The sequence below is a fragment of the Uranotaenia lowii genome, chromosome 1 (assembly GCF_029784155.1).
Source record: "Uranotaenia lowii strain MFRU-FL chromosome 1, ASM2978415v1, whole genome shotgun sequence".
In the NCBI taxonomy this organism is placed as follows: Eukaryota; Metazoa; Arthropoda; class Insecta; order Diptera; family Culicidae; genus Uranotaenia; species Uranotaenia lowii.
Window position 1 is genome coordinate 19,535,513 of NC_073691.1, and position 20,174 is coordinate 19,555,686.

A 20,174-nucleotide genomic window follows, 5' to 3' on the forward strand; every position below is an offset into this window, starting at 1 on the left:
GGCTTCACCTCCTGTACCAGCTACCGGTGCCAACATTACCAACAATCATCCGGCCCCAATTAATTTGAAAGCACCTAAAAAGAACGTCCTTCAGTCAGCCAATCCGTTTGAAGGCTTCCACTTTGTGACGAGAGTAACTCGTCTGTACTTCAAATTATCTGTGTCATACTTCTACCTGTACCACTACAATCATAACATATACATCCTTTGTACTTATCGTTGAATAAACCTCAGTTCTAACTCAACCTTTGACTCGTCATCATTTCCAATGTCACATGGTGTCAGAAAGTGAACTTTAACGCGAGTTTTGTATCTTCAACTTTCTATTGGCGATCGTACTGGAGATCGGTGGAAAAGATGTCGACGGAAAATAGTGTTGTGGAAAATAAAGTTATGTTGGGGGCCACAGCAGGAATTAAACCCCCAAAAGCGCTTGTGATTGAAGACAATATGGCGGCTAAATGGAAGCAGTGGTGGCGTCAATTTCAGTGGTTTTCGGTTGCAACAGAGCTAGACAGCAAGCCAGGACCAATACAAGCAGCAACTTTTTTGAGTTGTATTGGTGAAGACTGCATTCGTGTGTTGGACACATTCGGGCTTACAGAAGCACAGGAAAATAACATAGCTGTTTTGAAAGAACGATTTGATGCTTACTTTATTCCGAAATCGTGCTTAACGTACGAACGTTATTTGTTCGGCAAAATAAATCAACAAGAGGGAGAACAGTTAGATTCTTTTGTAACCCGAGTGCGCGAGCAAGCTAAAAAGTGCGCGTTTAGTGTGTTGAACGATTCGTTAGTGAAAGATCGCGTTATTTCGGGAACAATACATGAAAAGCTAGTTCCCCAGTTGCTCAACGACGAATTGGATCTTGTGAAAACAATAGTGATTTTGCGTAATTATGAACAATCTCTGAAGCAGTCACAAGTGATGCTAGAAAAGTCTCAGTTAAAAGTAGACGAACTGAAGCAAAATCCCAGGAATATGAAAACAGTTGGGCGGGAAATAGTGTATCGAAATACAACAGTTTTTCAATGCAAATGGTGCGGAACAACGCATAAACCGCGAGCTTGTCCAGCGTATTTCAAAAACTGTCCTAAATGCTCACAAAGGGGACATTATGCGAAAATGTGCCCTGCTGCAACCAACCGAAATGGACGTCAAGTGAAAAGTGTGGAATGTGAAGAAGAAGATGAAAAAGAAGAAGAGCTCCCAGTGGAAGAACTGTATATTGGAGCAGTGAATGACGATGATGATACAAGAGAAAATGATGTTTGGGTTGAAAAAGTGCTAATAAAAGGAAAAAAAGTGAACTTAAAATTAGATAGTGGAGCAGCTTGCAATGTTTTGCCGTTCGATATATTCTTACAACTGGATGAGCCTCTAGTGGAATCCAAAACGAAGCGGCTCATATCATTCAGTAACCACAAGCTTATTGTGAAGGGAGAAGCAACGCTGCCGGTGATAGTTCGGGGTCACGAAAAGAAAGCTGTGTTTAAAGTAGTTGATGGTGATGTGGTACCCATACTCGGAAGAAAAACGTGTGTGCGTTTCAATTTAATTGCAAAAATTGATCACGTTAGTATGGATGATTCGCTGTTTAACGGTCTAGGATGTGTTCGTGATTTCGTGTACGATATCGACTTGGTGGAAAACCCGTCATTCCACAGTAGCCTACCACGAAGGATTCCACACTCACTACGAGAAGCGGTGAAAAAGGAATTGGATTGTATGCAGGAACTGGGTGTCATAGAGCCAATCAGCGAGCCAACTCCTGTATTGAATGCCATGGTAATTGTCAGACAAAAAGGTAAGCTACGAATTTGCATTGACCCTTCCCAAGTTAACAAGAATTTACTCCGGCGCACACATCCTCTCAACACAATCGAAGAAATATCGGCACGAATAAGGCATTCGAAGCGTTTTACTCTTCTCGATATGAAAAAAGGGTTTTGGCAAATACCAGTCTCGCAACGCTCCATGAAATATTTAGCATTTGGTACTCCTTGGGGCAGGTATACTTGCAAACGTCTTCCTTTCGGCTTATCGTCCGCTCCCGAGGTGTTTCAAAAACTTATTCAGAATTTGCTAGAAGGAATAAAAGGGGTAGAGAGTTCCATGGACGACGTTTTGATACATGCGGAGAATGAGGAAGAATTGAACAAAATTACAGCAATCGTTTTAAATAAAATCAAGGCAGCAGGCTTAAAATTGAACAGGGAAAAGTGCGTTTTCAATCAATCGACCGTAAAGTTTCTGGGTCATCTGGTTACAGAAAACGGGCTAAAGGCGGATCCTGAAAAGTTAGAAGCAATAGGAAAATTAAAGACACCTACTAACAAACTGCAACTGCAACGTATTTTGGGCATGATCACTTATTTGGGAAAGTTCATCAAAAATTTATCTGCTGTCACCGAGCCTCTAAGAAAATTATTGATTAAGGATACTGAATGGTTATGGGAATCGGAACAGGAACAAGCTTTTAGGAATATAAAACGACTGATGGTATCCACTCCTGTTTTAGCTTTTTATGACGTGAATTCAAAAGTGGTCTTGTCAGTCGATGCTAGCTCCAAAGCATTCGGCGCTGTATTGCTACAAAATGGAAAACCCGTCGCGTACGCTTCAAAATCGTTAACAAAGGCACAAGAAAATTATCCACAAATAGAGAAGGAAGCAGCTGCAATAAGGTTTGCTTGTAATAGGTTTCACGACTACGTTTATGGTCAAGAGCTAGAAATTGAGACGGATCATAAACCATTAGAGGCAATTTTTAAGAAAAGTCTTGACCGTGCACCTCCACGTCTAAAAAGAATTATGCTAGACGTATTACAGTATAATCCAAAAATTAAATACGTGAAAGGAGTTGACATCCCTATACCGGATATCCTCAGCAGAGATGTGGACAATAAAGAACCAATAAAAACTTCCGAGGAACTCGAAGTGCATATTGTCCTGCAAATGTCAAAAACTGCTAGAGAAGAACTAGAACAAGAAACAACCAATGACCCAGAACTGCAAGAATTATCGAATGTCATTATGAAAGGCTGGCCTGAACGGAAACAACTGACAAGAAATTGTCTTCATAAATATTGGCCTTTTAGAGATGAACTGGCAGTCTATGAGGGTTTGATTTTTCGAGCACAGCAGATAGTTGTTCCTCTTAAACTTAGAAAGAAAATGCTTTCATACATACACCTTGGTCACACTGGAATTCAGGGATGTATACAGCGTGCAAAGCAGATGTTATTTTGGGTTGGTATGAGTTCAGATATAACCAACATGGTATCAAATTGTTCGACTTGTGAAAAATACCAAAGGTCCAATCAGACACATAAACTGGTTACCAATGAGATACCAACTCTGCCCTTTGAAATAGTAGGCTCTGATCTTTTCCAATTTCAAGGTGACGACTATTTGTTGATAGCAGATAGTTACTCAGGATTCTTTGACATAGCGAAATTACCCGAAATTACCTCCTATTCAGTCATCAACCAGCTCAAACGTTGGTTTTCATGCTTCGGAATACCAAGGATAGTGTACACTGATAATGGATCTCAGTATTCTTCGTTTGAATTTTCCAAATTTTGCCGAGAATGGTCGTTTGATCATGTAACATCCAGCCCACTTTTCCCTAGAAGTAATGGCCTTGCGGAAAGATTCGTGCAAACTGCTAAAAAAATTCTGAAACGTTGCTCTAGTGATGGTACTGATGTTCAATTGGCATTGCTTCATCAAAGAAACACACCTCGAGACGTGTCACTGCTATCAGCAAACCAGAGATTAATGGGAAGATTACTCCGAACTCCTCTCCCAACTACCGATAAAGTCCTACAGCCGAAGATCATAGAAAATGTGTCTGCCAATTTAACGAAATGTAGAGAAAAACAAAAACTATATTTCGATAAAGGTTGTGTTGATGCGCCGGAGTTTGAAGAAGACCAAATGATCACCATGCAAAACCCGAAAACCAGAGCTTGGGAAAAAGGAAAGGTGGTAGAAATATGTGAACAACCAAGATCATACGTGGTACAATTGTCGAATGGCCCGAAGTACCGCAGAAACGCTCGTGACTTAAGACCATCTAAAACACCCGAAGATTCATCTTGTACTGGTATTCCAGATGAATCGAGCGAACTGTTCTACGAACCAACAACGACACTCCTCAACGCAACCCACACCGATATCCCCCGCCGAGAAATCGACACCCGTAATGCTGACGTTCCAATCAACGTTGAAGATGCGAGAACGACCGGACAACGGACCAGAAGCGGGCGAGAGGTTCGAGCCAGAAGAGATAGCGACTACGAGTACTATTAGCAACGTATTTGAAGGGGAGATGTGACGAGAGTAACTCGTCTGTACTTCAAATTATCTGTGTCATACTTCTACCTGTACCACTACAATCATAACATATACATCCTTTGTACTTATCGTTGAATAAACCTCAGTTCTAACTCAACCTTTGACTCGTCATCATTTCCAATGTCACACACTTGTCTAGGCCCAACAGCAAGCTTCAGGGAATAGTTTGTAGTCAGCTTATTCTACAACAGCTGGCACGAAAACAATGTACCGTCCCAGAAGGACTTTGATTTCTGTCGCCAAAAAAACTATTTAGAACAAAAATATACTCAATATTATCACTACTATTTCTTCGGTTTCTGTGATTTTGCGATTTATCGAAAAATGACGATATTTATCGAAAATTTTAAGACAAATCCTCATGAATCTAAAAAAGCAACTCATTTGAATTTCGGTTGAAAAATAACCATTTTTCAACTTCTCCTCCAGAATCCCATTCGGTTGAAAAATAACCATATTCGAACTTCTCCCTAAGAAGTCATTTTATGACTTCTCATGAAGAACTCATAAAATGACATTTCCCGGGAAAAGGTCAAAAATGGTTATTTTTGAATCGTAAATGGTTTAATAGTTTCTAGCGTGTAGGTAAATCGATTTCGTCGTGTAAATCCAAAATTTTGGGCTGAAGCAGGGGTGCCAGGTGGTTTCATCAAAAATCAGGACAACGCGAAGCTAAAAATCAGGATTTTTCAGGACACCTTTTGAATCGTGAACATTATTAGGATTTCTGCTTTGATTGCATATATAAAGGCGCAATACAGGTTTTGTAAACGCCTTGATTTATGCAACAACAGTACGCAGCTGGTTGGCTGGCCGGAAGTTCATATCGAAAAACACCATTCAAATATCAGAACCAAAGGTTATCATCTGTTAAATGAGTTTAACTACCCGAATAGAATTGTACAATGAAAAAACCACGAATTCCATATTCACATACCATAAATTTTATGGTTTACACAATGCTTATTATCGTCCACGATACCGTGAATGCACATTAGAATTCATAGTTTTTGACCATACATTTCATCGTTTTGACGAAAATAACCATGAAAAAGGGGTATTGTTATGCAGCGTGACCATGAAAAAAATGGCGATTTCCCATACATTCGGAAGCTAAAAAATATGAAGTTCATGGTAATAACAGCTTCCACTTTTTCATAGTAAAACCATGAAAACCCGATGATTTTCATTGTTAAGCCGCTGTAATTAAAATTTTTACTCATGGTGGGTTTTTTGTATTTATTTTTGGTTTTGTCATCATTTTCATAGTTAAGTATTATTGAAACGGACGAATTTTTAAAAACTTTTGATTTATTAAAAAAAAATAACGCTACATACATTTATTTATTGTTCGCTGGACCGGTCCAAGGCACACTATTCGGGATTCCGTAGCCGCTCCCGGCATCCATTTACTCGCAATGTGATGTTTTTTTTTGCTGGAATTTATAAAAAATATAGGTTAAACTTGATTGTCTCTTATAAACTCGGTTTCAACTCACCATTGCGTCCATCTCCGAAAACTTCGAATGAATTCATTAATTTTAAAAACACTAGAAAGCTGCCGATTGTGTAGAGGAAAGAAAAACAAAGTGCCGCAGCCATCAAATCTTCCGTACACGAAAAACTTGGAATGTTTAAAACTCTTATATTTTTCACGCTCGGATGTACTTTTAACCATGAAGTACATGGTCACATTTAAATTCATTGGATAATGAATGTGATACCTGTAGGGAATAAAGGCAGGTATATAAATAAATAAAATGAAATAATAAAACATTCGGAAAATGAAATATAAAATTATACACGAAATAAATATAAACAATGGAGATTTCAATATTAGGATCGAATAATGTACAAAACACTTTGGTTTGTGAAACACGTTCAAGTAAAGGTAATGAATATTGTTAGACCCCCCGGGGCGAACGAAAAGAGCTTTCCGATTACTGCTGGTAGGGAGAGAGCGTTGCGATTCTCTCGAGCAGGAATTGAAGAGCACGTAGAGTTTCTATTGCAACAAAATAGAGCATGTGTATAATTTTATATTTCATTTTCCGAATGTTTTATTATTTCATTTTATTTATTTATATACCTGCCTTTATTCCCTACAATACCATGGTTCTGTTCTATTCGGGTATTTAATAGCCTATTTATTCGATTTTTTCATACCTTAACTACACATTCGATCATATTTAAAAAGTTTTTATGAAAATCAGGACAAATCAGGACATTTTAGGGACAAATTTTCAAAAATCAGGACAATTTGAGAGTTTTTGAAAAATCAGGACGCCCAAGCAACCAGAATTCCCTTAAAAAGGTTCCATAGAAGCTTAATCAGCTCTCGTTTGTGTCTGAAGAGAATGCTAATCAGCCCAAAATTTAAGTTCTTAAAGCTACTTTCAAGTTCGTTTAGGTGGCTGTAGAGAACGCTATTCAGCTTCTAAGAGAATGTCAAGAAACTTCTACGCGCCGAAAAAAAAATCCGAGTGACAGATTGCTCTGACAACCACATGTCAGATTGCTAGGTTGCCGGTCTATCATGGTCTATCTCATTGATTTTTATTATATTGTTTTGATTACAAAAGCTGCTTACACGCCTAGAGAATTGAACCGCTGCTCTCTAGGTTGCAATGAAACTCACCAGCCTCTCGACCAATCCATCAATAGCTAATTGCCATTGTAATGATTAGTATTTAAACTTAATGTCATTTGAGATGATTGAGTGGGTTGGTCAATAGAAGGTACCTTATTTCGTTCAAAGGACTTTCAGTACACAATATGAATCAAAACAAAAATTGGCATCATCAAAATTTATTCGAATATCTTATTTAACATTTATAAGAAAAATTCGAAAAAATCTTGAATTCCATTTGTAAATATCAGTACAGATATAAACAAAACAAATACCATGACAAAAAATTGACAGACATTTTTGACATGTCGCTTAGAATTCCGATATAGGTTCTTTAAAACACCTTCAAGTATCTTAATGGTGCGCTTTAGAATGTTACGCGAACGTTATCGACCTTCTTGAAAAACATTTTTGACATGTCGCTTAGATTTCCCATATAGGTTCTTTAAAACACCTTCAAGTATCATAATGGTGCGTTTTGGAATGTTACGCGAACGTTATCAACCTTCTTGAAAGAAGTTCCATTGAAAGCGCCTAGAAGTTCTGTTATCGATAGTTTAACCTTTCAAAGGGCGATGGAAGTTCCTGAGTAACTTTTACGCGACAAGAGTCACCTGAAGTTCCCGTAAAACATTTTTTCAGCCAAATGTGAACTTCGGAGTTCCATCTTTAAGTAAAAACGCGACTTTTGGTTGCTTGGGCGGTCTCTCGAAAATCAGGACAAATCCTGATAAATCAGGACACCTGGCACCTCTGGGCTGAAGTTTGAAATAGAAGTCGCGCGGCCGGTGTTTTCCCACATGAAAAGCTTTTTTCCGTGAAGGACAGAAAAATTTCTCTTTCTCCGCACCATGCCGTGCATCGTCCCGACGTGCGGGGCCGAAGAATCCTCCAGCCGGATGCGCAATCTCCCACTGAACCCCACACTGGCCAAGCGGTGGCTCGAAGCCATCCAGGTCGGGTGTCAGGTGGGAAGCGTTGTTCGGAGCCGGCCACCGGGCGACTGCTGGGAAATTTGCGACGCTCACTTCGATGCTGAAACGAGACAATTTCGGAACGAACACTACCTGGAACCGTCGCTCTTTGCTGATAGGTTTGTTACATCGACAACACAGTTACCATTAATTTATTCACAATTTTTTTTTGCTAATTTCAGCGGAGGCCAAATCACAAGGGTTAGTTCCTGCCGGATGTGTCTTCAATTTTATCGCAGAGCAGACATGCAAGAGTGCAATCCATTCCTATTACAGCTGGAAGATAGTTGCCCAGGCGCAGATGCTTTAAAGCCAATGTTTATAGCTCCGGAATATGTTTCCTCCTACGTTTGTATGGAGTGTACGGCCAAAATCGAGGTCTTGAAGTCTATCGAACAGTTCTATAATAATTCCAACAAATCTTTGCAATCCTTAGAAGGAATGGTTAAAAATGTAAAGAAACCAGAGTGGGTTGAAAAATTGGTTTCTGGAAGCCATAGCTCGTCTGTCAAACGCCCAGCTTCCTCTGTCGGGCCTGAACCTAATCAAGGATTTTCCAAAAGCAGAAGAAAAAGGTTTAGAGAGGAAGAATCCTCTGATGGGCAATGTTTCATTTGCAGCATTCGTTTCGATAATTCGATTCAACTTCGGAACCACTTGAACGACAAACATCTCAGCTACGTCTATAAATGCACGTCTTGCAAGAAAAGTTTTGCCCAAACCAAAATAATGGACTATAATATTCATTTGGGCACACATGTCGAGAGAAATAATCTATGCCAGAATGAAAAGGTAACTAGTTCCGAGTTTGAAAAGCAACCAGGGTCGAACACTCACGAAAATTCAGATCAACAAGATGGACCGATTTCTTCGCCCGATGAACATCCTGATGATCGCGGCAACGAAGAAGAGGAAGATGGTAACATGTTTGATTGTCTTCTGTGTGGAAGAGGCTACGTAAGAGCGTTGCATCTGGATTTCCATATCAAAAAATTCCATCCACGACGAGAATACCCTCGACTCAGATGCTCGGAATGCAATTTCTCTTGCACTAGCCAACATGCTATGAACCAGCATCGGAACATTCACACGGACGCCTATGAGTGCATTATTTGCGGCATCCGGTGCCTCTCGGCGGCCAGTTTGAAGAAGCACATCAACCGGACCCACATTGAGGAGCCCGAGTTCGAGTGCAGCGTGTGCGATAAACCATTCAGAAAACAGGCAACACTAGACCGTCACTTACAGTTTGCCCACCAAAAGCCGCCGGTTGACGACCATTATGCCGGGCAGGAAAATATCGCATCGTCGAACGATGCTTCTGCTCCGGGACCTGGGGATGCAATTTGGGACAATGTGTATGACAATAACTTCCGGGGAATGAATCAAGAATCGGTGAGCCCAGTCCAGTGCTTTCTGTGCATGAGGAACTTCCCGAATATCTCGGCTTTGACCCATCATCAGGTACAGGAACACTTCAAGGCCTGGATGAACTAAGCTCCGATTGTTCCTATACGGAGTTAACTTTATTATTATTTTTGAAAAAGGAAAGATCGAGAATCTAATTCCGCTATATAACAGTTATTGGTTGTTGAACCGTTTAAGTCGATTTTTATAAACTGACAGAAATTTCGTTCATGAATTGCTGAAGAGACCTACCTAAATTTCATAATAAATAATAATTCGTTAAAAATAGGTTGATTCTAAAAGACAGAGTGTTGATAAATCATTGAAAAGAAATTTCAATGCGACAAGCGAATCTGGTTCTAGTATGTATTGTGATTAGATGCACACAGAGTATACCGTTCGGGCATTTTCTCTCCAAATTGTCTAAACCAATTAGCCAAAGGGAAACTAACAGATAAGTACTTTGCGGGGATTGTGAGCAACTGATAGATCATTTGTTTTTTTTTCTATTACATCAACCTACTTTTGAATAAATAGTTGTAAATATAAACGAACATTGTAAAGGACCGCTGATTTTTAATAAGCAGATGATTCGATAAAATGTGAACATGGGTTTTAGAATCATATCCGAGTTGATGATTGAAACATAAAGTGTCTACTGGATTAAAAAAATAGAGTAATATTTATTGAACATCCATTGCCTGTTTTTTTAAACAAATCAAACTTCACTCAGTTTTTTCAAATGGGTTTTTTTTAATAATTTCTTTAATTGAAACGGCTCATACCTTTAGGCTTTAAGGAGTCAAACTCGTTTTGTATTTTGACAATTTGTATGCTTAGCTTAACACTTGTTTATAGAAGAAAAAGGAAGATAGACAGAGATGAAAATAAAAAGAATCATAATCGAAGATCAATAGCTCTTAGGAAAAGGTGTATTTCGAACATATAGTCCAAGTCCGTCAAAGCTAGCACATCCCTCACTGGAACGTCGGGTGGTTTTCCTCGGACCCGAAGGGAATCTATGAAGTTCGCTCTGGCGATAAGGTGGTCCTCGCACGACCATTGCAGAATTTTTCGAGGAGGACATCTGGCGGCCGGATTCGCCAACAATACAGACATTTTTGAAAAAGCATGTAAGCATGTTTTGGATAGAATTTTAGAATGAGATTAACTTATTACATTGGTTATATATAACGCGATAGCAAACAACCTAAACCAATATCTGATTTTCTATTGGGATTCTTCCTTAGGGTGTCCGTCTTACCCGACTTTCCCCTAACTGTTGTTGTGGATTTTTTTTTTACAAATTACTATATTGAATAATTATTATAACTGCAGAACGAAACATAGAAAAATAGTGTTTAATTTAACCAGTTTGAACACACAGTTAATAAATTCATCATACTGTGAAAAAGTTTTGAGAGTGTAGCGAGGCGAGTCAGAAAAAAGGAAAAGTTTTGCAAACAAACTTGCATTTAAAAAAAGTTCACATTAACAAAATTATTTACTAAAAAATCGTAATAAGTAAAAAACGGTGAACGTTCAGAATGTCTTGTTCCGTACCAACGTGTCGGAACGATGCGTCCGTCCGGAAGATGCATCAATTCCCGCTCAACACGATGCTGCGGAAGCGTTGGCTGGAGGCAGTCCGGATCGGTTGCCAGATCGTTGGCAAGGTTTCAAGCGAGGAGGAGTGCGACTTTTTGCGATCATCACTCTCGACATCAATGCAAATCTGCGAAGACCACTTCCGGCAGCCGTCAACGAAACAGCATTACTACTTGGAACCGTCGCAGTTCTGTGATAGGTAAGTACTGCCAAAATTGGGAATTCAATTTTTCGGAAGTCTTTTTGCTTGCCTAATTCGTCATGTTGTATGTTACACTTCCGACCGGAAGTCATAAATTTTTAGAAACGTTGAGCTTCTTGAATATTTTCGTGCCATGATGGCTGCAGAACTAAATTTTACTTCGGAAGTCTGGACTTCCGACAAAGAATGATGAAGTACTAGATTGTCGGAAGTTTGTGTCCTTCAGCCAATTCACCAGCGACGTTTCTAAATATTTTATTTAAATGGACAATACATATATCAAACTGTTAAATTCCATACCTATTTTTTCAGCAAAGGGACGAAAACGTCCGTTGTTACATGTAAAGTATGCATACAAATCTACCCGGAAAAAGAAACAGTACATTGCGAGAGCTTCCTACAAGTAATGCTTAGTGCATTCCCTGGGAATGATACTATCAGAGCTATGTTCGAATCCCCAATACTGCCAACCTACGTTTGTATCGAATGTGTAACAAAAATAGACATCATGAAGTCTTTCTATGCATCATTAATAAATTCTAGTGAATCTTTAAAAATGTTAGAAGATTTCATAATCAATGAACCGGGCAATGATTCTTATAACAGGTTATATCGGAGTGGAGATTTCGAGCAGATTAATATAAAGGTGGAGCGGGTAGATTCGGAAATCGAGACCTCAGATCCTTTTGGGAAAAAAGATGGAAAGACCGAGGATCGATGCAACTCGGATGAAGATTCCGCTGAACTCACACAGGAAAATGATTTGCTGGAAGATATGAATGCTATCCGCAGCGTATGCGGTAAAACTTTTCCAGACGAAGCTAAACTGCTTAATCACATTAAAACTTGTGTGACATGCAAACTGTCCCTGATAAAGTGCAGACATTGTAACAAGAGCTTCCAGCGTTTTCAGGATCTGGGAAAGCACTCACAGGATGTGCACAATGATCCACGTCCATTCCAGTGTCCGGAGTGTGATGAAACCTTCACGAGGAGTGATTATCGATCAAAGCATGTGCGGCTCAAGCACACGGATGCAATTGATAGGCGACAGACATGTTTGATATGCGGAGAGAAATTTGCCAGATTACCTCATCTGAACGAACACATTCAACAAGTCCACGCTGAAGTGGAATATCCACTATTGAGATGTCCCCATTGTCCTAAGACCTTCATCAACAAATCTGTACTACAGCGGCATGTTAACGTACACACGGATAAATTTGTATGCCAGATTTGCGACCGCCCTTTTGGAACGCGTGGACGACTAAAAGCACATCTTCAAGATGTGCATGCAGAAGGGCGTCCTTTTGAGTGCAAAATTTGTCAAAAAGGTTTCAAAACGGAGTCCAGTCTGCGTAGACATTCCATATTCCATTCCAGCGAACGAAGGTATAAATGTGAGGCGTGCAGTAAAACTTTCAACACATCGAATATAGCCCGAAAACACTTCCAGCGGGTGCATTCTGATGAGCGCAACTTTGCCTGTAAACTTTGTGACAAAACCTTCAAAACAGGGGACAACCTACGTCAGCACGCACCGGTCCATGCGGAAGCTAATATCTTTGGATGCGAGCTGTGTGGCAAGATGTTCAAGTCGATGGATTATTTGCGCCAACATCGGACGGGAGTGCATTTCACCGAGCGGAAAAACAAGTTCGTCTGTCACCTGTGCGTTCGCTCCTTCAAGACGGAGGTGGCCTTGCAGAAACATTTAGATACGCATCGATAAATGCGAACTAAACTATTATGGGTATTTAAGATCCAATTGAGTTGAAGTAAAATGCCTTCGAGTTGAATTCCGTTCAATACACCCATGTATTTTTCTAATCCCAAATCCATGTGTTGCCTCTATAGAAATTCCGAACAGTAGGTTGAAAATTTGAATTATAACGATTATTTCTTCAGATGTTTAGAAGAAAACGAAAAAGTCACATTCTCATCAAATATTTCAATGGATGCAATCAGGCGAATGAGAATAGTAAGGCGTCAGATTGATAATATGCGAAAAAATAGCACGTATCGCTAGAATTGGGTCAGGAGTAGTGTGTTGTAGTTTTATTAGTATGGGACAGTGGTCACTCCCATGGGAGTCATCGAGGATGTTCCATGACAACTTAGATCCCAGTTCCCAGGATGAGATTGTGATATCTAAAGCTGTTGTGTTACCATTGGAAGGATCAATGCGTGTGGGAAGGCCATTGTTTAATAGGGTAAGATTTTTAGAGGAGATAATGTTTTCGATATACGATCCTTTGTTGTCAGTGTAGGTACATCCCCAACTTGTGGAATGAGCATTAGGATCAGTCATGATCAGAAAAGGGGTAGGGATTTGAGGGATAAGATTGTTAAGTTGGTCGCAGAAATCTGAATACCTCATACAAGGAGGGATATAAAGGGAAACGACGGTAATATCGAGAGGGGAAAGCAGTCTTACTGCTATGGTGTAAAGAGTAGAGTTGATGTTTATGATTTTGTGGGGGGTATTGTTTTGTATTGCTAGTCCAGCACCCTGCCTTATATCGCGTGTAGGGCTTGTTACGGAATATAAATCGTACCCTTTGATTAGGTTGGGAGAGACAGCATTGTTTGTTAGAATATCTTGTAGGGCTATGACGATAGGGGTATATTTGGATGTTATTAGCTGAATTTCTGGGAGTCTGGATATGAGGCCACGTGCGTTCCATTGGATTGCCAAATTACAGGTTCTTTTGGAGGTAGGATTTCTGTTGGGTGTAGGATTAGGAGATGGGGTAGAGAGATTGGGATTTATTGATGAGGCGGTGAGTAGGATGTTATTATCTGGTGGGGGAGTATGGTCTGAGGATATTTGGGAAATATGAGGGGAGGCCATTTTTGCAGAAAACAATAATGCATTTTCCTTTACTCACCGACCTTGAAAAGATGCGAGGCTATGTAGGATTCCGCGATTTCCGTTGGTTGGCAGATTGAGGTTTATTCGGCGAGAGAGGCTTTTTCTTTTTCGGTTCCGCATCTTTTTTGGGGCTACGTTCTTCGGACGATTCTCTGTTCCTGTTCCGTTTGGGAGTGGATGGTGCTGTGCTGGTTTCGGAGATCATAGTTTCGTCTGAGTCTGTTGTGTCTTCCTCGGTATCAGCGACTACTTGGTTGTTTGTTTGCAGTTTTTTCAATAAGACCATAAGTTGGGCGATCTGGTTCTCCAATTGTTGAATACGGAGATCTTTCTCGTCGTTGAGGTTGGCGGTTTTGGCAGCTTCCAGACGCAATTGGACTGATGTGGGATTTCTTGCAGCAGCACGTCGGTTCTGGTACTCTTTAATGGCAGCACCTTGGGAAATTCCCAAGTCAACGCGGATCCGAACAATTGCTTGTTCCTCCTGTTGCTTCGGACAGGATCGGTTGATGGCAGCATGTGGTCCTCCGCAGTTCACGCACTTTGGTGTTCTGGTGCACCCACCCCTCCTTGCCGAAGCCTTCTGTACACACTTCTCAGCAATAATCTCATCCCCTATAAATCATTTTCCCCCTAACATCACCACTCCATCCGATGACCACAACCAAGACTACAACTTCGACTTCACATTCGAAGAACTAGAGTTTGCCCTAAAGAAAGTCAAGGGTCTCTCTGCTGGTCCCGATGAGGTTGGTTATCCGTTTTTAAAAAATCTCTCTTTCTCAGCAAAACTAATCTTCCTACAAATTATCAATAAAATCTGGAGAGAAGGTGAAATTCCCGATTGTTGGAAGAATGGCCTTGTAATCCCTATACCTAAACCAAAACTAGATCCCCACCACTTGGATAACTATAGACCTATTACCCTACTGGATTGTTCCGGTAAAATCATGGAACGTATGGTTAACCGACGCTTACAGGCCATTCTTGATAAAGATCAGCGTCTGGACAACCGACAATTCGCTTTCCGTCCAGGTCGCTCTACCGATGACTACTTCTGTCACCTTGAATCCATTCTGGAAGAAACTATAGAAGACGGTAGTCATCTGGAAATTCTGTCGCTAGATATCTCAAAAGCCTTCGATCGAGTTGATCGAACGATGCTCATCCGAACTCTTTCTGAATGGGGCATAAATGGACGTATGATCCTATATATCAAGAGCTTTTTGTCGAACCGTTCCATCCAAGTCCTTATAAATGGATTCCGATCATCGTCAAAGACCATACACTCCGGTGTTCCCCAAGGGTCTGTCATTGCACCCACACTGTTCATCATAGCTATTGATTCCCTTTTTAAAAATATTCCTAACAACATTGAAACCATGATTTACGCTGACGACATCCTACTCCTTTCATCTGCACCCTTTATCCATTCCGCTCGTAAGAAACTACAAAATGCCCTTAATATAATAGGAAACTGGGCACCTGCAACCGGTTTCGTATTTTCCCCCACCAAATCCAATCTCCTACACCTAGGCCCAAACCGCAGAAAACTAAACAAACTTCCACCTCTCACTCTTTGTGGTGGAACCATACCCCTTGTTCGCTCAACTAGACTGCTTGGCATTTGGATTGATGATCGCCTGAACTTTAAACGGCATCTTGACCAAGTTCGCAAAAATTCCATCAACAAACTGAATATACTCCGATTTCTCTGCAAAAACACCAGCTCCGCACATCGAGACTCTCTATTCCGCTTTCTACATGGCTGGATTTTACCATCAATACTGTACGGACTCGGCTTTGTTAGTCGAGCAAAGTCTACTCTCCTAAATAAATTGGAGCCCCTGTACAATCAGTGTATTCGAACGATCAGTTCCGCATTTAGAACCAGTCCTATTATCTCCATGATGTCTGAATGTGGCCAACTACCCTTCAAATACCTCATCACAAAGAATATGACTGCCAAATCTTTGAGATGGCTTGCCACTGGTGGCTCTAGAGATTCCCCACTAGTAGCTAGAACTAATACAATGCTTCAGAACCATTGCAACATAACCCTTCCTGATATCTGCAACCGAATGAACAAGCCTTTTCGATACTGGAACGAAAAACTCCCTACAATTGATCTCAGCTTAGCTAACAAAATAAAAGCTGGGCAACCCTCAACGACCGTACAGCCTGTCTTCCGCCACTTAGTTGAGCGTAAATTTAAGTCCATACCACATATCTACACTGACGGTTCGAAGACTGAAAACTCGAAGGTTGGAAGTGGCATCTTCGATCAACAACACAACAGGAGTTTTCCATTACCATCTGCTTGCTCTGTTTTTAGCGCAGAAGCATATTCAATACTCGATGCACTAAACAACTCCTGCCCAGATTCAGGACCCTCAGTAATATTCTCCGACTCAGCCAGCGTTCTTAAAGCAGTCGCTGCGGGGAATCTGAAACATCCATGGATATCATCCATATCAGATCGGGCAGTCAGCAAAAACGTCACACTGACCTGGATACCAGGTCATTCTGGTATTCCTGGGAATGAGGCCGCTGATCGCCTGGCACAAGAAGGCACTAAATTGGAACCACCTGATATTCCCATCCCTCAAAAGGACGCATACAGAAACATTACAAACGGCATCCAACTAGCATGGGACATCGAGTGGAATCAAAATAGGCTTCCAAAATTACGTGAGATCAAAAACTGTACCAGGAGATGGACTGACCAGCCAAACCGGATCGAAAGAGTCGCATTGACAAGGATCCGAATAGGACATACCCGCTTAACCCATTCTCACCTCTTCGACCGATCCGGCCCTCCAATTTGTCCGAGCTGCAACATACAGAACACCATCAAGCACATCCTCACAGACTGCGACATCTATGCTCAAGCCCGGCTTGATTGCAACCTGGCTATCAATATTCGACAAATCCTATCAAACTGCCCACAAGAAGAAAAACGTCTGCTAACTTTCCTCAAAAATACAAAGTTAATTAATGAAATATAACCACTAGCCACGGAGGAGAATGGGATGAATAAGCCATAGATGCTTAAAATCCCGGACAAAAAAAAAAAAAAAAAAAAAAAAAAAAAAAAAAAAAAAAAAAAAAGAATTGGGTCAGCAATAGACATCATTAGTAATCATTTATGGTTAAAAAGTAATAATTTATGGTTGAAAAATACTCATAATTTGTCGACCGTGCTCAGTTAAACAAATCAATGTTTAGATAACCGTAGACTACAGTGTATGTTTTTTTTTATGTTAAAACATTGAGGTAATCGAATCGAACTGTTTACCATATCGGTTCAACTGGTTGAATTCAACTATATTTAAGATGGTTTGCATTGTACCGACCTGTGGCATCGAGCAATCCAGTCACCGAATGCGGAGGCTTCCTCGACATCCGGAACTAGCCCAGCGATGGCTTCAGGCCATCGAGGTCGGCTGTCAGCAGCAATGCATTCCATGGGATTCGGAAAATTGGGCATCATTTGATATTTGCGACAACCACTTCGATGAAGACAACCCTCGATTCCCTTCCGGATGGTATCTAGAACCATCACGATTTTGCAACAGGTAAGGTGGTTTTGTGTTTAGTAAAAATCTTAACACCAAATTAATGATTTGTTATACTTTTAGCTCAGGGGAATCCTTGTCCGTAAGGTCATGCCGATTTTGCCTACAATTTTTTCAGCAAAATGAAGTCACAGATTATAAGGACTATATGGATTTGCGATCTTCTGAATTGTTCGGTTGGTGGTCAATCGACAAGTTGATGGCCTCGAGTGAAATTCTATCCAAATTTATTTGTTTGGAATGTGCTGTCAAACTGGATGTACTGCAATCGGTTTTTTCATTCTTCGAACACAATTACAAACGTTTAGAATATCTTGACACATCGCTCAGCTTGATTATTCACGATCATAGCCTAAAATCTGAAATTGGAAATGGTATTTCTCGAGGCTCGTTCTCAGAAAAAGATCGACAGTTAGAGCTGGAATCCAGTGAAGTGACGATAAAAGATGAAATTCCAGATGATGGAACAACCGACTTCGATCAGGAAACAGAAATTGTAAGCGATGTAATAATTAACAAACCCGAACCATCTGTTGAATCTGCTTCTAGTTTCGAAAACCACGGAGACAAACTTGAAAATGAACCTACAGCTACTGAATCGTTCAACTGCTTGCAATGTGATAAATGTTACCCAACAAAACATAAACTTAACCGGCACAGATGGCACAAACATTCAACATCAAAGCCTCTTCGACAGATGATTTATGAATGTGAGTTATGCAAAATTAAGCATTTGAAGGTATCCGACTTAGACAGTCATATTAAGCGTGATCACGGTAGCGAAGAATATCCTTATCTGTCATGCAAGGATTGTACGAAAACATTCTCCTGTCGAATGCGGCTAGTTCGTCACAGTTCATGGCATACAAATGGAAAATATCAGTGCGACATATGCCACAAATTGTTTTTATTTCGATACAAAATGCTGGATCATCGTAGGTTGCATACAAATGAACGGAACTACGAATGCGAGATTTGTCACAAAAAATACATAACAAAATATTCACTAAAATATCATCAAAAAATTCATACCGATGAGCGAGATTTCGAATGCCAATACTGCGATAAGAAGTTCATTATAAAAAGTCGTCTTGATTATCATACTGCTATACATCACTCAGATCAGTGTTTTGAATGTGATATTTGCAGTAAATCGTTCAGTGCTAAAAAAAGATTGCAAGTCCATCGTCAGACCCATATGGAAGCATTGCCTGAAGAAGAACGTAGTGTCAGCTTCGAATGCAATGAATGTGGAAAAAAATTTTGCAGAAAGTACCAATTAACCAAACATCAAGCTAATGCTCATAGCACCGAACGTCTTTTCATATGTCAAATCTGCGGAAAAGATTTCGCAAAGAACGTCAATTTACGTTTGCACATGGCGTTGCATAATAACGAACGCAACTTTGAATGTGATATTTGTCACGAAACATTCAACACAAAAGGCGTGTTAAAAATCCACCTTGCACGACACTCGGACGAGCGTAAGTTCGGTTGTAATGTGTGCGGCAAAGCCTTGAAGTCGCAAAGCTCTCTGCGGGTTCACATCAAGAGACACACGAATGAACGCAAATTTGAATGCGATATTTGCGGGAAAAAGTACAAAACAAAAGAATGTTTGGGAAATCACCGTCGAAAGTCATGCAGACCCGTTTCAGCTTTTCAGTTATAAAAGTCCACAAGATTGTCGCGTAAGCCTTTCAGCATTGGAAGTAGAAGATTTCAAGTGATTTGAAAAAAAAGTAGATCTTTGTGTTTATTACATTACATTCAATACTAGGAAAAGATTACAATTAATTTATTGGAGAGAAACTGCCTGCGCCAATATTCGGTTATTTTTCGGATAGCTGATATCGATCTTAAAATAGGTCGACATGAAAAAGGTTCAGTAACATTTACACTACACAGGCTGAATGAATCCTTATGGTCTTGCTATCGTAAACATTAAGCAAAAAAGAAAATAACCGCCCGTTAGACAATATACGCAAGAACTCAAAATCATGTCGTGCATTGTCCCCACATGTGATAACGGTATAATAAACCGTCGAATGCGCCGTTTTCCTGTGAGTTCAGCGCTAGTCGACCGTTGGTTAGAGGCCATCAGGGTTGGTTGCCAGTTGGAAAGCTTCGTTCCATTGAGCTCTTATGATGATTTCTGCTGCTGGGAAATTTGTGAGGACCATTTCAATCAAGGCACCGACAACGAATTTCAGAACGTTCTCTACGTGGAGCCAACGATATTTCGTAACAGGTTTCTAAACAAGAATTATGTTTGTTATAATTTTATTTATTGATCCTTTCTTTGATTTCAGCGAAGGAGAAAATACAACAGTTGCGTCGTGCAGAATGTGCTTACGATTTTATAGTTCAAACTGTATAACAAGGCTTGAACTAATTCTGCCAGGTTTAGCAGATAATAATACTATTCGAACAATAATAGCCTTGGATGGGGATCTGACTGGTTTTGTTTGCATGGAATGCGCAGTTAAAGTTGAAATAATCAAATCTCTTCAAGTGTTCTTTCGTGATTCGAACA

The 20,174-nt window shown here is 40.2% G+C and overlaps 2 protein-coding genes across 3 annotated transcripts; both read left to right on the top strand.

Moving 5' to 3' along the window:
- The first annotated feature begins 7,720 nt into the window (after positions 1 to 7,720).
- On the top strand, positions 7,721 to 12,973 carry LOC129739060 (zinc finger protein 490-like). The gene is made up of 3 exons (XM_055730437.1): positions 7,721 to 8,087; positions 8,151 to 11,182; positions 11,498 to 12,973. The coding sequence occupies exons 2-3, from the start codon at positions 10,923 to 10,925 to the stop codon at positions 12,915 to 12,917; spliced, it is 1,680 nt and encodes a 559-aa protein (XP_055586412.1). The 5' UTR covers positions 7,721 to 8,087; positions 8,151 to 10,922; the 3' UTR covers positions 12,918 to 12,973.
- Positions 12,974 to 17,315: 4,342 nt separating this feature from the next.
- Positions 17,316 to 20,168, top strand: LOC129742124 (uncharacterized). 2 transcript variants are annotated; one of them, XR_008736512.1, is made up of 3 exons: positions 17,316 to 17,638; positions 17,702 to 19,889; positions 19,951 to 20,168. XR_008736512.1 is itself a non-coding variant. In XM_055733973.1 (3 exons), exons 1-3 carry the CDS (start codon positions 17,397 to 17,399, stop codon positions 18,212 to 18,214), a joined length of 702 nt encoding a protein of 233 aa, XP_055589948.1. In that variant the 5' UTR covers positions 17,316 to 17,396; the 3' UTR covers positions 18,215 to 18,307. The 2 variants fall into 2 exon arrangements, 1 of the variants encoding a protein (XP_055589948.1); XM_055733973.1 differs by lacking the exon at positions 19,951 to 20,168 and having other exon boundaries at positions 17,702 to 18,134; positions 18,188 to 18,307.
- The last annotated feature ends 6 nt before the right edge of the window (positions 20,169 to 20,174 follow it).

Bases quoted from the DNA above. Each gene is read 5' to 3' on its own strand.
- LOC129742124 (XM_055733973.1), top strand. From the start codon at position 17,397: ATGGTTTGCATTGTACCGACCTGTGGCATCGAGCAATCCAGTCACCGA. The intron at 17,639-17,701 runs GTAAGGTGGTTT...TTATACTTTTAG, and splicing joins CCATCACGATTTTGCAACAG to CTCAGGGGAATCCTTGTCCG. The intron at 18,135-18,187 runs GTAAGCGATGTA...ATCTGCTTCTAG, and splicing joins TCGATCAGGAAACAGAAATT to TTTCGAAAACCACGGAGACA.
- LOC129739060 (XM_055730437.1), top strand. From the start codon at position 10,923: ATGTCTTGTTCCGTACCAACGTGTCGGAACGATGCGTCCGTCCGGAAG. The intron at 11,183-11,497 runs GTAAGTACTGCC...CTATTTTTTCAG, and splicing joins CCGTCGCAGTTCTGTGATAG to CAAAGGGACGAAAACGTCCG.